General features: G+C 37.9%; 1 protein-coding gene across 1 annotated transcript in view; it reads right to left on the reverse strand.

Annotated features, from left to right (window-relative positions):
* The window catches only part of CSPP1 (centrosome and spindle pole associated protein 1), a gene marked incomplete at both ends in the record, with an annotated part of 49,122 nt that extends 36,777 nt beyond the window's left edge, over positions 1–12,345 (reverse strand). Inside the window, 7 exons of the mRNA XM_079533804.1 lie at positions 2,779–3,227; positions 4,067–4,168; positions 6,014–6,094; positions 8,254–8,277; positions 9,001–9,101; positions 10,942–11,038; positions 12,244–12,345. Coding sequence (XP_079389930.1) covers positions 2,779–3,227; positions 4,067–4,168; positions 6,014–6,094; positions 8,254–8,277; positions 9,001–9,101; positions 10,942–11,038; positions 12,244–12,345 — 956 coding nt within the window. The remainder of the gene's footprint in view (positions 1–2,778; positions 3,228–4,066; positions 4,169–6,013; positions 6,095–8,253; positions 8,278–9,000; positions 9,102–10,941; positions 11,039–12,243) is intronic.
* Positions 12,346–15,575: the final 3,230 nt, after the last annotated feature.

Here is a 15,575-nt window from a genome sequence, read left to right on the forward strand (position 1 = left end):
ACCATTCCCCCTGGTCCTATCACTAATGACACGAGAGAAGAGGCCGACCCCCAGCTCACTACAACCTCCCTTCAGGAAGTTATAGAGAGCAATAAGGTCTCCCCTGAGCCTCCTCTTCTCCAGGCTGAACATTCCCAGCTCCTTCAGCCTCTCCTCATATGGCCTGTGTTCCAGACCCCTCACCAGCTTCGTTGCCCTTCTTTGAACACGTTCCAGGGCCTCAATATCTTTCTTGCAGTGAGGGGCCCAAAACTGGACACAGTACTCGAGGTGCGGCCTGACGAGTGCTGAATATAGGGGAACAATCACCTCTCTGCTCCTGCTTGCAACACTGTTTCTGATGCAAGCCAGGATGCCATTGGCCTTCTTGGCCACCTGGGCACACTGTCGGCTCATGTTCAGCCGAGCATCAATCAATACCCCCAGGTCCATTTCCTCTACGCAGTCCTCCAGCCACACCGCCCCAAGCCTGTAGCGTCGCCTGGGGTTGTTGTAGCCGAAGTGCAGGACCCGGCATTTGGCCTTGTTGAAACTCATCCTGTTGGCTCCAGCCCAGCTCTCCAGCCTGTCCAGATCCCTCTGTAGGGCGTCGCTACCCCCAGGCAGATCCACGCTTCCAGCCAATTTGGTGTCATCTGCGAATTTACTGAGGGTGCACTCGATGCCCTAGGCCTCGTTGGCCTAGATGATCTTGGAAGTCTTTTCAAACCTTGGTGATTCTATGAAATCCTTCACTGCAGAGCCAGTTTCCCTGACAAGTTTTATTACTCTTTGTTGTTTACACTGATACGACCACAATCCTACCACTGATGGCAACCCTAGACAAGATCTCAGAAGTGATGCAGGATCACACACTTAGGCACTTGGACTGCATTGATTGGAACTCATCTTGCTCTTAATCCCAGATTAACAGGATTAATGGATTAAGCCTACAACAATTTGAACCACAGCTGTTGGGTAAACATAGTGAAACAGTCATTTCAGCTTTTTAATGACAGCCTGTTGTTCACTATGCACCTGACAACATTCGATCAAGATTAAAGACAGGTAATATGGTGAATACCTAAATTCAGGAGCTGAAGTTCAAAGAAATAAAAAAGAAACTCCAAATAATTCCAAAGATGCTAAAAACTGCATAAGCACAAGTGAGTTTTTCCTGAAAACATCTAGGGTAGCTGAATTTTTCTAGCCCTGAAAATTACTCTGGAATGAGAATGATCAGTTACCCTGAGAAACTAAGGCAAGAATAGGTATTCAATGAGAAAATAAAGCACACAAAAGACAAAGGTATATTTTCCAAAGCTGGGCAAAGTCATGGAATTCCTATTAAAGAAATAAAACCAAAAAAAATCCGATGTAAATATAGAAAGAAACATTTTTTTGTGTGTGAAAATCCACAGCTCTGTGAATCTCTGTAATTTAAGTTACAGCCAATAATCAGAGGCAAAAGGATGCAAACAAATTATTAAACATTGACTTAGCATCTTAGTTTCTGTTATAAATCAAACAAGATCTGGAAAAGGTACTTCTGAAAACTGTTAAGAAAAATGCAAAATCTTTAGAAACTCAACTGTCAGTGGCATGAATTTTCTTCTTGAAGAAGCACCAATTGCAGTTTGTAAAAGATGAATGGAGCTCCTTCCAAAGGACAAAAATACTGGACTACAAATGGCATTTAATATAAAAATGATGAAAAATGTCTGAAAAATGATCACTTTCAAGTTAAAAAAAAATAAAAGTCTGCAAAGTAGTAACTAGCATAGAGGTTCTATGGCAATGCTTTTTTTCCTAAAAAACACTGACACTTCAGCTATCTTTGTTAGATGCTGAATCAAGCTTCTACACTGTTTCATTCTGCAAATCTGTTGGACAAGAAGATCCTACTTAAGACTTCCCTTGCTCCGTCCTGTGGCACAGCATTGGTAGAAATTAGAAATTTTTGCATTTTGCACTCTCTTTTTCCAAACTACATTCGACAGAAACAGATAGTCTTGCTCTGCTGTCTTTCTGACCACTGTGCTTCCATTTAACCAGTCTTTTTCAGAAATATTACATGAGGAAATACGCACTTTTAAGCACAGTTGGACATACAAATCTGCACCTCCCAAATGCTTCCAGACATTTTCCCCATACTTGCTTACCTTCATTCCTTTATGATTTCTTTTTTTAAACACTGGAAGTGCTGAGAAGTAATGTCTACAAAAATACTTTTCAACATTATTGTACTCTACTGCCACTTGATACTAGAAAAGATGACTCATTCCATTTAGAAAATGTGTTTCCAGTAGAAGACCATTTAAGGAATTGTTTTTTCCAGATACTCATTTCCAATACTATCTAGAACATTATCCCTGTAAACAATGACTCAAAAGATCGTTTAGTCAGTCCACCAGCAACTAAAAATTAAACATAATTGCAGTACTTAACACCATTGAGAGTGGCAGAATTTGTCTTCTGTTATTTCTAGAAGTGTTCACTCTGTTTTATCTTGGGCTGTTCGCAAACACATATATTCTGACTGGTTAGTACTTAAAGTACTTTTTCTGGTGTAACTTCATCAGTACCCTTGGTTTGTATATAAAATGCCACCTAATATAGACTTGATCAGGTATTTGTTCCAGTTTTAAACATTTTTCAAAAACGATGACAAAATTATTTTCTGAAGTAAGTCCAAAAATTCTGTTTTCACACGTAAACCTTGTATAACTTCCATTGAGAGCAAACCATGGCTGTTCACAAGGACTACAGAAATAAAGTAGAAAACAGAGTTAAAAATACCTTTCAGAATAATAAAGCCGGGGAGGTTTTCTCTCATAAGCACTTTCACATCTAAATCTAGGATCTAATTCTTCACTTATCTCAGGATCATAGTCCGTTCTGTAGTACCTTCGATCAAAGTCACGATCCTCATCAAGTCTGTGATACCTTCTAATAGGAATTAGAGATTGGCTCGCAAATCCCCGATGTCTTCTACCAGGAACATCCAAATCTTCATCAAGTCTTTTATTTAATAGTCGATAACTTCTTAATTCAATTTCATCATCTAGCCTATGGTACCTGTCTTCTTCCAGCCGTCGCTTATTCAGCAGCTCTTCATAACCTTCTGTGGAAGTAAAGGCATCTTTCCTGAGAGGTTCTGCAGCTGTATTACGGGACTCTACATCTGGATGGAACTCAGGTTGGAGCCTGGTAACTGCAATAGGTTTTTTATTCCTGTCCATCTGATGCTGTTTAATGGGAAAAAATATTTTAAAATTTGAATATAAGCAAATCACATTCAAGGAATACAAAAGCAAGTCTTCATTCAAAACCTGACTGAGGAAAAGAACTATATCTTTACAGGCCCTTCACCTAAGATTTTGAGCTAATTAAATGAGAAACAGGGGAGACAAATGTACGAAGTCTGATCCCTTTCTCCCCAAAGTTCACACAAAGAAAATCTGGGTAGCCATTTGAAATTGTCAGGTTGGATGAGGCAATGGTGGCAAATTCATAGCTGCCTATAACCTAAGAACCTCTAAATGAGAAATTGTCACTGGCACTGAAACACATCAACACATTAAATGAAAGGCTTCAGCTCAGAATCTGAGATCTATCAAGTACATGCTCAGTCTGTATTCAAGAATAAAGACATTATTTTGACTCACAACTGCACGGCATCATATACTGGACAGCTAGCACCTGTCCTGCTTTCTCCTGGACTGAACACAGACTGAGGAAAAGCAGAGAAGCACTGTGTGATGCTCAATATTTTGTCCAATGAGACAGCTTCTGCTTCTTTAGCCACCCTTCTACCACCAAGAATGATGTGGAGACCAGTTTCAGAGACACAGAAGAATGAAAGCTTTCTTCTACCACACAGACATGACAGAAGTAAAAATCAAGAACTGCGCTGTGCCATATGGCTCATACTCAGGAATCACTAGATACCATCCATGAAAATGTGGCCTAGGTAAAAAACATTCTTTGCTCCTTTTGTCTTATTTTGCATGTTTTAGTCAAGGATGAATAACCAACAAGATCATTTATGTTCTCTTTTCTATCAGCTTCAGTAAAAGTGAATTACCTCTGTGCTTTTCTTTGCTAATTTCCTTAGCTTTTCATTCCATTCTTCTTTATCCCTGAGATACTGATTGTAGTCCTTGTTTCTTTCAAGACGTAGTTTCTCCTAAAACAGACATTGAGAAGTGAATCAATTTTGCATTTTGAGTAGCAAAACTTAACTTAATCTCTTCACTTTATCCAAGAAATAAAGGATGTTTTTGCAGGGCACCATAAAGCCTGCAGAAACTGCAGACAGCTATGAAAGCTGACAGAGGGGTATATCCTCCTAGGCTGAGAAACTAACATCATCCTTAAAAGCTAGTAAAACACCCAGCAGAAACATCAGTATGCTGGGTGACTGCACGTTTTACCTAGTAAGAAAACCAAAATGCAAGTGCATTTTACCTGGTACAGAAAACAAAAATGTGTTACCCTCTAAACATTATCTGCAGAGAGGTTGACTATTTAGCAGGGCACAACAGGACACCTTCTGGCTGCTTTTAGTTTCTACAGTAGCAGTACATAAATGGATAAAGAGAATACAACACACCTCTATACAAAATCTCAACTGAATGTCAAACTGCTGTTACAAAAAAAAAAAAAAAAAGAAATAAAAAAATCCCAAGTTCAGATGTCTTTATTTTCCACAGAATTAACCAAAAATATTTTTCCACCATTCCCAAAAACTTGAAGCCAACTTAATCTGGCACAAACACATTCTTCCCCTTCCCCAGGCATTTCACTCTTGCTGCCTCCCTTTGTCTTCACACTAATATAATTTGGGGGACTTGGGGCTTCTTTGTAATGCTTTTCATTCATTTGAGGTCTCATGGCTCCTCAGAAGCCCAAACATTATTGTCAGGACAAAAGAAGGCAGAAAGAATTTATAAGCACAGCTAGGATGGGAGCAACACATTCCATAGCAGAAGTCACATGCCAGATTACAGTGACTGTGTAGCCACAAACACAGAGCAAGAATGTAATTCTAAAACAACACAGGTTTAAAAAATATGCATCTACAGGGCTAAGAATGCAGCAACAGTCTAGTCATCCTCCAGTTCTTTCCCTTGCATGTTGACCAGGGTTTCAATGATCCTTATAAACCAGTAGTAATCAACGAGTCAGCAAAAATATTTAATAAATGACAATATTTCTGCAGTTTCAGTATCATGCATCAATTCATAAGAAAGCACAAGAAAGGAAGAGGTAATATAAAGCAAACTGTGTGAGGGCCTCAAGAGTCAAGTGACCCCCATAAGACAGTTTTAGGCCTTCACAGAAAGATACTGTGCTTCAGCACAGCGGGTCAGAAGTTAATAAAACCCACACATGGGTGTTGCATCTTTGTGTCTAGCCTCCACCAACATCCAATAACAGAGACTGACCTGGTCGACACATTTCTCCAACATATGAAAATAAAACTAGACATCTCAGGTTACATGTAGAGAATGTGTGTTTTTCATCAAATACATCAGTATAGTTCTCTCATAGAAAAAATGAACGTGGGAAAACTGTACTAACAGTAGGCAATTTGTGAAATACCAGATCAGCTTTTATTTTACATTCCTGGATTTAACTGTTTAGAATAATGATCCCATGACAATAAGCAGGTAGTGTGCAGACATGTAAGTGTACAGTGAAAGAAATCAAAACAAGTTGCATATAGCAGAAAGTATACTTTCTGTTAAGCAGAGATATCACTACAGAAATCACTGTAAGCAAATACTTTTCAAATTGATCTTATCATCAGACTGGAATAAGAGCCAAAAATTAGAAAAGTATCCACAAGAAAAAACAGTGTCTTTTAATTAATTGGTATGCAGGCTGGACAAGAACAAGCACAAGCAGGAGAGCTTTTAAACAGCTCAAGTGCTCTGTAAATGTATTCAGAAACAATTTTTGTGTAACAGTTAAGACATCTGGGTTCATTTTCAAGTTGCACATCATTCAATTCCCTCCAGGCACTCACCTTGGCAGACCTTCGCTCATCAATAGGAAGAGATAATCCCTGAGTATAAGGATCTACTTCACCTGTAGTCAGGTAATTTTTCTACAACAAGGAAGAAAGAAAACATAATTCACTATACTTTAAAACACTCAATCTCACTTGCTAAATAGCTGGCAGGAATTGTAGTTGCTGAAATGTACCTCATCAGTTCAAAGAAACAAAGACTGATGATAGCCATCATACTCTGAAGATGTGGGATTTCCTCAGAACAGATGAAGTGAAGTCAAGGAATACGGAAAGTGAAGGGCTTTGTTAGTTCCACGCTTTCAGTTTATGTTTGAAAGTGTTCACTGCACTTTCCTTTACACTACCTCAAGGACTATTTAGTCTCTGCATATTAGAGGATAAACATATTAAAAATACAAAAAATACTGAATTTTTCTGTAAAATTATAAGCAATAGAGAATTTTTCCAAGACGTTGCTCTACTTAAGATGAAAAATTAATTTTTCCAACTAGAGAAAACGTTGGTCTCTCTTATTTTAACCAATGGAACCCATGCTAACGCTAGTCACTACTCTTCATATCAATACTACCTGTTTGCAACAACAGCAATCAGCAATATTTCCTGATAACAACTCACTACCAAGCCTTGTCATTCCTTATGGAACATCAGCTACTTTCTCAATGAGTTTCCAGCAGAAAACACGATGGCGTTGTTTAGCCCAGCTCCCTGGCTCACAGCATGAGAACTGTAGAGCTGGCCAAAACATCAGCACTTCCAGCCAAACACCAAGCAACACTGGAACACACCTTCAGTCTCGAGGTCTAGTTGCCTCTACACCACTCCTTTACTAAAAGCATCCTCAAACCATTCTCAGTCAATCAAATGATGTTTTATAAATACATATATTTAAAAAGCTCATTTATTTCCATGATTTGGACTGATGAGGGGAATTAATGGTATTTTGGTATGGTATGGTATTTTACTAGAATGGAATCGTCCTTCCATAATCTACGCTGTAACTTAGCTTAAAAGCTTAGAGTAAATAGATAAGAGTTCTGTGTGCTCTGGAACAAAACCCTGCCATTATGACTTACATTCCACAACTACACAATAAAAGATTTAAGGGATTTAAGCACCATGCAAATATTCAAACACAGAGACAACTATATTAATACGGAGAACTAAGTTACATTTCCTAGAAAAAAAAAAAAAAAGAAAAAAAAAAAAAGTTATTTTATCTCTTCCTCAGGCTTTACAAGCTTAATATAGCATAACTGAAAAGCTTAAACATTTAAATACGTAGAAAACAGAATTCAGTTGGGAAGATAATACTAAAACTCAACTCAAAAATGTTATTATTCAGGTGCTTTGGTGGGAATTATTAAACCGATTAAGTTTTCATACAACATTCTAACTTCTGAAGTTTCAGATTAAACAAGAAACAACAATTATATACACATCCTTTCAACCAGAGGTTAAGAAGTCTGCTCATCCTGCTTTGCTATTGTAATTCAGGAATTCCAGAACACACTTAATGTAGTTACTTTGTTTCACATGCAAGTTATCCACAGTCCAAAAAAGAACAGCCACTGATTTTCTACCGTGCTACCTTCTGGTCCTTTACTGAAGTTGCTTAATCTGAAAAACCTGGATACACAACATTAAAAATGAGAAAGTTACCCATTATCATGCATGACAGCACAATGGTATATAGCAGAATTACTGCAACTGCAGGCAGCTCAAAAAGATGTGCCTCTGGTATTGTTTTTCTCAAAATACTTCATTCTTGCATTCTGAACTACTGGCTGGCTCCATGCTTTCTAAAGCACCACTGATGAGATTGCACTGTAATTCCAAGAGCATTTATAATATTTCAGAGCTCACTATTTTTCCTCATCTTTATTATGAGTTCAGATATACGTACTTAACATCTATCTAATGTATGCCTTGAAGCAAACGTCTACTAAAATAAACTTCTGTGCAGTCAGCATCAGGCAGTAACAATAGCAAATGCAAGGGACAACAGAAATCAGCAAATGTTTTTAAATCATAATAACGGAAAATAATAAATAAGCAATCATTCTGCACAATACAAGCAATGCAATGAATCACAACTAATCACTACAGCACGAACAAATACACAAAGCACAAAAAAATAATGATTTCTTTTTTAATTCAGAGGGCTTGAAGCTTTCAAACAAAGCAAAAAGCTACTAATTGAATAGAGGAAAAAAAAGATATTGCAGGCACCCTACCTTTCTTTTTGCCTGCGAAATACCCTAAAATCAGGGAAAAAATACTATTCAAAAAAATGTCTTCTGTTCACAAACATTTGACTTTGCAAGAACTGATTATTTTCTTACAGCCAATCCATTATTCCATTCTAAGAACTAAAGGCACTGATCGGCATTTTCAAATGGAAATTATTTGCTTCCTGATTTTTTGTTAGTGTGACCTGATACATTAAGAAGAGATACAGAATATTCCCAAGATAGGACATTTCATACATACCATTTCCATTTAAAATTATTACTGTTGCAGATAATCAATCCTGCTAAGCAGAGCATGGAAGCTCTTTTATCTCTAAACTAAAAAGAAGCCAGGAAATGGAGTCACTTAGAGGAATTACAGACAGCAGAATAAATAAGTACTTAAGAATGATACTTTAGAAGCATGTGATATTTAAATTCTTCAGTAATAAGAAAGCAGTAAAGAGACAAATAAAGGAATTTAGAATACTGCTAGATTCTAAATGGCAATGAGATCTAAAATCTAAAATGTATTTAGAAGCCTAAAATATAAAACCCTTCTCAGCGGCGACACTTTGAAAGTACTTTTATTCAAAAGGTCTTTGAAACCTTTTGAATAAAACCTTTGAAATTCATAACAAGTGCTTTCTTATCACAAATTTCTCACAAATCTCCTGCCATTTAATTCAATTAAAATGACTCTCTTCTTGTAAAAGACTCATTAAAGTCAGACGAGCAGACAAGAACCACTACCTGAGAGAGATACCGCCTATAATCTTGTCGAAGTTCCTCTTTCAGTTTATGCTTCTTTCGTTCATATTCTTCTCCGAGAGGTAAACTCCAGCCGTAGTCACCTGAAAGTTTAACTCTGATAAACATTATTATTCTACCATTTGGAATCAATACAAAGCACATACTGCAAAACACACTCCTGGATTTTAATCAGACATGGCAAAACATAAAGATTGATGCAGGCAGCAAGTACAAAACAAACAAAATTAAAACCCACTCTCTCTGTGATTAGTTGGATGGAAAGCATGCTAGAAAAATTCACTGTTTGGGGAATATCAGTTTTCCTCTAGTGCTTGTATTCTTCTCTCCCCACTGGAATAAAGGAGCAAATTAATTAAAAGAGAGTATCAACTATCTACAATATTTAGGTTATTATGACTTGTTTCTTTTAACAAGCGTTTCAAAGGAAATCTCTCTTCTTTCACATGTTACTCTATAAATTACTGATATTTTAGGCACTGCTAACCACACAAGATGAAATATGCTAAACTAGAAAGCAGCAAGCTGCTCATTTAGCATGAAACACATGAAATCCACATTGGCTTCCATACAACTAGAAGGAATCAGACTTCATAATAACGATATTCAATTTTTCTTTCCACTTCAGTGAGCCGTACTTCTTTTTTTATTTAACAGACTCAAAACACACATTTAGTTCATTTCAAGAGTTACTGTGTAACCTTGTTACAGCTGCACTCTTAAAATACAATGCTGTGGAAGTTGGTTGTTGTTCCCAGAATACATTCATCTGTTTTTAAGAAATACGCTCTGCCCTAGCAGACCACTTCTGCTGAGATTTCCATCGCTTCCCACGGACAAAAAAAAACACACAGTAAAAGGACTGCAACTTTCATTTTAATTGCCTGTTGTTTCCCTGAAAGCATTTTCACTTCTTTAACACAAAAAGGACAGCGTTTAGAACATGGAAATAAATGAGGTACAAAACCTAGGAGTGTATACATGAAGAAAAAAGAAAAAAAAAAAGGATTGCCTACCAATCAAGAGGGGACAAAAAAGCTCTAAAGTTGTCAGGACACGTCTAAACTACAACTAAGTCGTTGTGCCTACAGAAAGGAGATGGTATGATAAGGAGGGTAGGATGGTGCAGCACAGAATAAAACAGAGGAAAGAACACTGCCACACATCCACAAACCAAAATCACAAACGACACAGAGAAGAGAAAGAAAACAGAATGATACCCATGGGAAAAGAAACCTAAAACCCATAGCTGTGATTAAAAAGTCCAGTCACAACACATTCAGAAATCTAATCATTTCACTGGTCTTGGAAGATTCTTAACTCAGTGCTTGCTCTTTCCTGGATAATGTATGACTGCATTATAACGACTTTTATCATAAAAGCAACAAAATCAGTTTAGTACTCTATGCCTAAGAGTTTAATGGATATTTGGCATTTGCAAGAAAAATTACTTTAACCACGTTTGTTTCAGCCAGGTCTGAGTGAGCCTTGCAAGCTGCGAGGCCAAAAGAAAAGGCATCCTTACTTCCCTGGCACAAAGCACAGAGAAAGTGCCCTTCAACAGCAAGATGGCAGTTCAGATGAAAGATAGACTTTCAAAGCTTTTGCTACCAGTACCTCACATAACAGGAAAACATCAATCCTCTACTGAAGACTAAGCAGCAATTTTGACTTGCTTTTCCTCAAATAACACTACTTCTGGAAAAAAAGTGTTTTGCACATTTTCCTTATTCAAATCGCAGAAAAAACAATAATAATTACAAAAAATTCCACACAATACCGAGATACTTGAAAGAATAAAGAATCAGTATGCACTTTAACTAATGTTCTAATTAAAAATCCAAAGCAGTAATTGCTTTCCAAAAATTCCCACAGGTAATCAAGCACTACTTAAACCACAAGATGCAAAAATATATACTGTACCTAAAGGACAGTTCTGTTGACTGTTTGGAGGTATGTTTTCTTTAGACATGGAGATGAACATTTTGCCAGTCTCAGAAAGCTTCTCTGATTCCTTATTCTGAAAAAAAAAACAAAAAAAAACCCCACATCATCAGAAAGAAATGTCCCAACAACATCATTAATGTAACATCATTAACAACATCATTGATGCACCTGAGAAAGGAGATTAAAAGTAAGGTTTAGCACATGGAACAGGTTATAAATCTCACTGATACTATCAGAAAAGTAGCTTCTCCTCTACAACATAGAAATCAGCTCAGTAAGTTTCACATTGTAAGCTATTTCAACTGCTTCCACATGGTTTCCATGTATTATCTCTGTTTTCTGTAGGAGCTGAATTGATGTACTGCACTCTGACTGAAACCATGAAGGAACTTCAAGGTATTTCAGGGCAAGATGAAAGTACCTGCTCCCTGTAACTACACTTTCACCACACACCTTCAGACTTTATCAAAACACAGGCTTGGAAACATTCTCCTCCTCTTTATCTTGTTTTGTGCAGTGGATACAAAAATGCAGGCAGCCCAATGACTCTGTAAGAAATAACTTTCTTAGGAGATGTATTACAACTAGGTAAAAACACTGACATTACCCACATAAAGGGAAAGAAATTCCAATAACCTACCAAAACAAAACCAAGAATGAAACATTATAAACACATTTAAAAGCTTAAGCTATTTGGGGGTATGTCCACCTACTTTCATTTTTCCTTTTAAACTGAGGATCTAATTCAAGCAGCCTGAGAGTGACAGTAGCCAAATAATTTAGATGACAGCTTCTTGCTAAGTACTATTAAAAAAAAAAAAACCTAGATGGTGATTTGCAAATTAGAGAAGATGTACAGCTTTAGAGTTAGGCGCTAAGCTTTCTAACAGGAAAACCATGATAAGAACAGATTTTGTTGAACTGACTGGACTCAGTAATTTATTCTTTTTCTGTTTCGTAGTTCCCTTACCAGAAACGTTAAGGCTATTTTTTACCTTCCATCCCCATCCCACCACCCACTCTCTTGGAGTGGGCAGAGAGCAATTCCCTAATTGGAAAATACAAATGTTACTGTGTATGCTTGGTGGCAAGCGGCTTATAAAAAGATCTACCTAAGTACAGATAAGAAGTATGTATGATAGAAATGGGTTTGACTAGATAAATCATTCATATATGTGTGTGCTTTAACAACATATACAGCTTTAAGAGCATACTAAAAGCTTAAAGTGAGACCCTAGAAATGTGTTTAAATTCAGAGAAGCTAATTAATACTCTTACCCTTATTTCCATGTAAGGTGGATCATTTTCAAGCTCTGCCTTATCTTGTGCCAACTTGGCCTTCTGATCTTCAATAAACTTTTCTAAATCTTCTGCCATCATTTCTAAGTTGTAGGAAAAACACATTTGTGTCAGAATACAGAAAAACAAACAAACAGAAAGCCAGAAAACAGGCACAGGCGCTGGACAGCGCACTGTTACTTTTTGTATCAATAAAATAACAGGAGCAAGAGGAATAGCTACCATCTTGCAATAACGGTACTGCCATGGATACCAGGCAGCACTGCCTTTAATCAGACACGCAGGAACAGTTGATTGCCTCCTCTGTTAGCTGTGCATCTTGCCTATGGAGCTGAAAGCTCTTCAGGGTTGAAATGTTAGCATCATTGTAGTGCAACTTATTGTACACTGCTGCTGCTAGATAATTTCATAACAAAAATTAAAAGTGAATTAAATCAGTGATGGTGGAATGGTACAGAAGTCAGGGCACATCCTCAGGTTTCACACAGCTGGTTTGGGTAGTTTATCAGAACTAGAAATGCTGAAAAGCTGCACACTGCATAGCCATGGGGGAAGAAAAAGAAGGAAAAGAGTCACTGCATTCAAGCCCACTCATCCAAATCTCAGCATTTCCACCAACTCCACTGAAGAAAGTCATGTGAAACCATGCCAATGGATAAAAAAAAAAATCCTGTGTTATATTCTACTCTTAGAGGAAGAATGAAGTGAGGAGGAAATCAAGATCCTTAAGTCACTCAAATGCTAACTCCATAACTTCAGCAATGCAATTGCTTGTGAAGGCTTTCATCAATCCCATCCTATCCAGGTTCTAAAGCACAGACTGTACAGCAGTTTAAATAAGACAATTCACTATCTTGCTAAAAATTGTATTAAGTAAACAGTAAGTCCAGAGTAAGAAGATATTAAATAATTTCAGGAAGAACATCACAGAAATTTAAAAATAAAAATAGAACAACCAGGAATAACACACACACACACACAAAGCCCAGGAAAACAAGACATTAAGCAGGAAAACATAATACAGTGCTCAGAGAGAATGTGATTAATGCTTACTATGAAAATCAAGATCAAGAGAAGTGATGTCAAAATTGGAGCAGGTAAATAAGTTAACGTGCAGTTACTTCAACTTAAGGAATACAAGGAATGCATCCACTTGAACCATCATGTCTTACATGAGCGCTCTCTTGGATTGAAAATCTGAACTCTGATATTGCTACAAAGGAGGCAGAACTAGGACATCCTATTTGCAAGCCCTAGTGGTAACACGGGACAATCAGTTCCAAAAATAAATTCCCCATCTGATTTATGCTAAAACTTTAATCTCATTACTTTTGCACAGTGATAACAGATCAAAGATGTCTATAAGACAGTAAGATTTGAGGCACTGATGAGTTTCATTGAGCCTATTAAGTTACGTAAGAATAATGAAAAGCCTGTTCTGAGTGGATAAAATAACTTGTCATAGAACCATAGAATTGCTCAGGTTGGAAAAGACCTTAAAGATAATCAAGACCAACCTCAACCTAACCAAACTACCCTAACTCTAACAGCCCTCCACTAAATCATGTCCCTGAGCACCACATTCAAAAGGCTTTTAAACACATCCAGGGATGGTGACTCAACCACCTCCCCAGGAGCCTATTCCAGTGCTTAACCACCCTTTCTATAAAGAAGATTTTCCTGATATCCAACCTAAACTTACCCTGGTGCCACTTGAGGCCATTTCCCCTTGTCCTGTCACCTGTCACCTCTGAGAAGAGACCAACAACTCAAATCTAGTATTATATAGTAAATAGTAATTAACTTATTAGCATCAGCTACAAAGTGCAGCATCCACAGGAGGGAAAATTCTCACATGAAGGAGCATAAGCTTTATGAGACAAGAGAAAATGACAGATTATACAGCTGCAAAGATTTACTTGTCACCACAGAACACCTCAATCCTAAATAAAAGAGTATGCTGTTGGTTTAGCAATGTGTCAGAATGAATGATGTGAATTACCAGATCCTTGCAATCATTCCTAGTGATAGCAGCAGGTTCAAAACCAGGCTTGAAGACATTGCTCTGTGGGTACCCTGTGCAGAGCAGGAGAGGACCATGTGGTAAACACTGGAAAATCTAACAATAAGCCACAGGTCTCCAGAATTACATGGTACAAGTGACAGATGTGTCAAGGTATTCAAAATAAAGTATTTTGTAAATGCTATTAAAAGCATATATATTTTTGACAGCAAAGATCTGTTGATTCTTCCTTCAGCCCTATCTTAAAACTTGTATTTGCATGCCCAAGGCACAGTATCACTCAAATGAAAATTAAATTAAACTGACTATTTGTTCAGCTGTTGCTGGGAAAAACCCTAAAATATATATATATAATATATTTTTAATTTTCAAGACTGTTTAGCTTGGTTTTTTTTCTATAACCTATCATTTTAAAATGGAATTTTTCATAAAAGCGACTCTGAATAAACAAAAAGCCAGACAGACATCACCTTAGTCACATACAGCAAGCAATGGAAAGCATAGATACATTCAAGACAAAAAAACATGTCCTAATGCCAGAGACAGACACTGGATCTACACCCAAACGCAATTAATAATGCATGTCTCCATCCTCGAGACACTCGAGCCACCTGTTTGTATATGCAGCACCATATTGGAATGTGCACTGTGCATCTCTTTCATTACTTAGGAAAACATTCTCTGTGTTCCTTTTCACCACGGAACCATAGAATTGCTCAGGTTGGAGAAGACCTCAAAGATCATCAAGTCCAACCACAATCCTTCCCCTGGTATTTCTTCAAGAAAGTGAGGCAAGGATCTAAAATCAGCACATGTGATCAGACAGATTGCATGCTGTGCTATCATAATTCTAAATATCCAGAAAACCTGACAGATGGCCATTCTCCTCCACAGAAACTGCAGCAAGGGTGGCAGGGGAGTGAAGTGCTCCAAGAAGCTCCCGCGTGTGATGTTCAGCAACTGCACTTACAGGCACACTCACAGTTACCAGACTCTAACTAAAAAAAAAAACAACCATGACTTTTCCTAACTGTGAAGGCAACCATCCATCGAAACAACAAGCCAATGAGTTCTGTGAGTCATTTCCCCTCACTTTAAGACCTCACCTACATTTGCAGACCACGTCCCACGGCCCCAGAACAAATGAACTGGAGGAAGCCCTGAGGGACGGCTGACATTTGTTGCTCCAACAGCGCAGCCCTTCCCGACGTGGGCGGCCCCGGCACCCCCGCGCCTCCTCACGCCGCACCCGGAGCGGGGCGGGGCTGCGCGCCCGGCCCCTCACGGC

Source organism: Tetrao urogallus (assembly GCF_951394365.1).
Source record: "Tetrao urogallus genome assembly, chromosome: 3".
NCBI classification, from domain to species: domain Eukaryota; kingdom Metazoa; phylum Chordata; class Aves; order Galliformes; family Phasianidae; genus Tetrao; species Tetrao urogallus.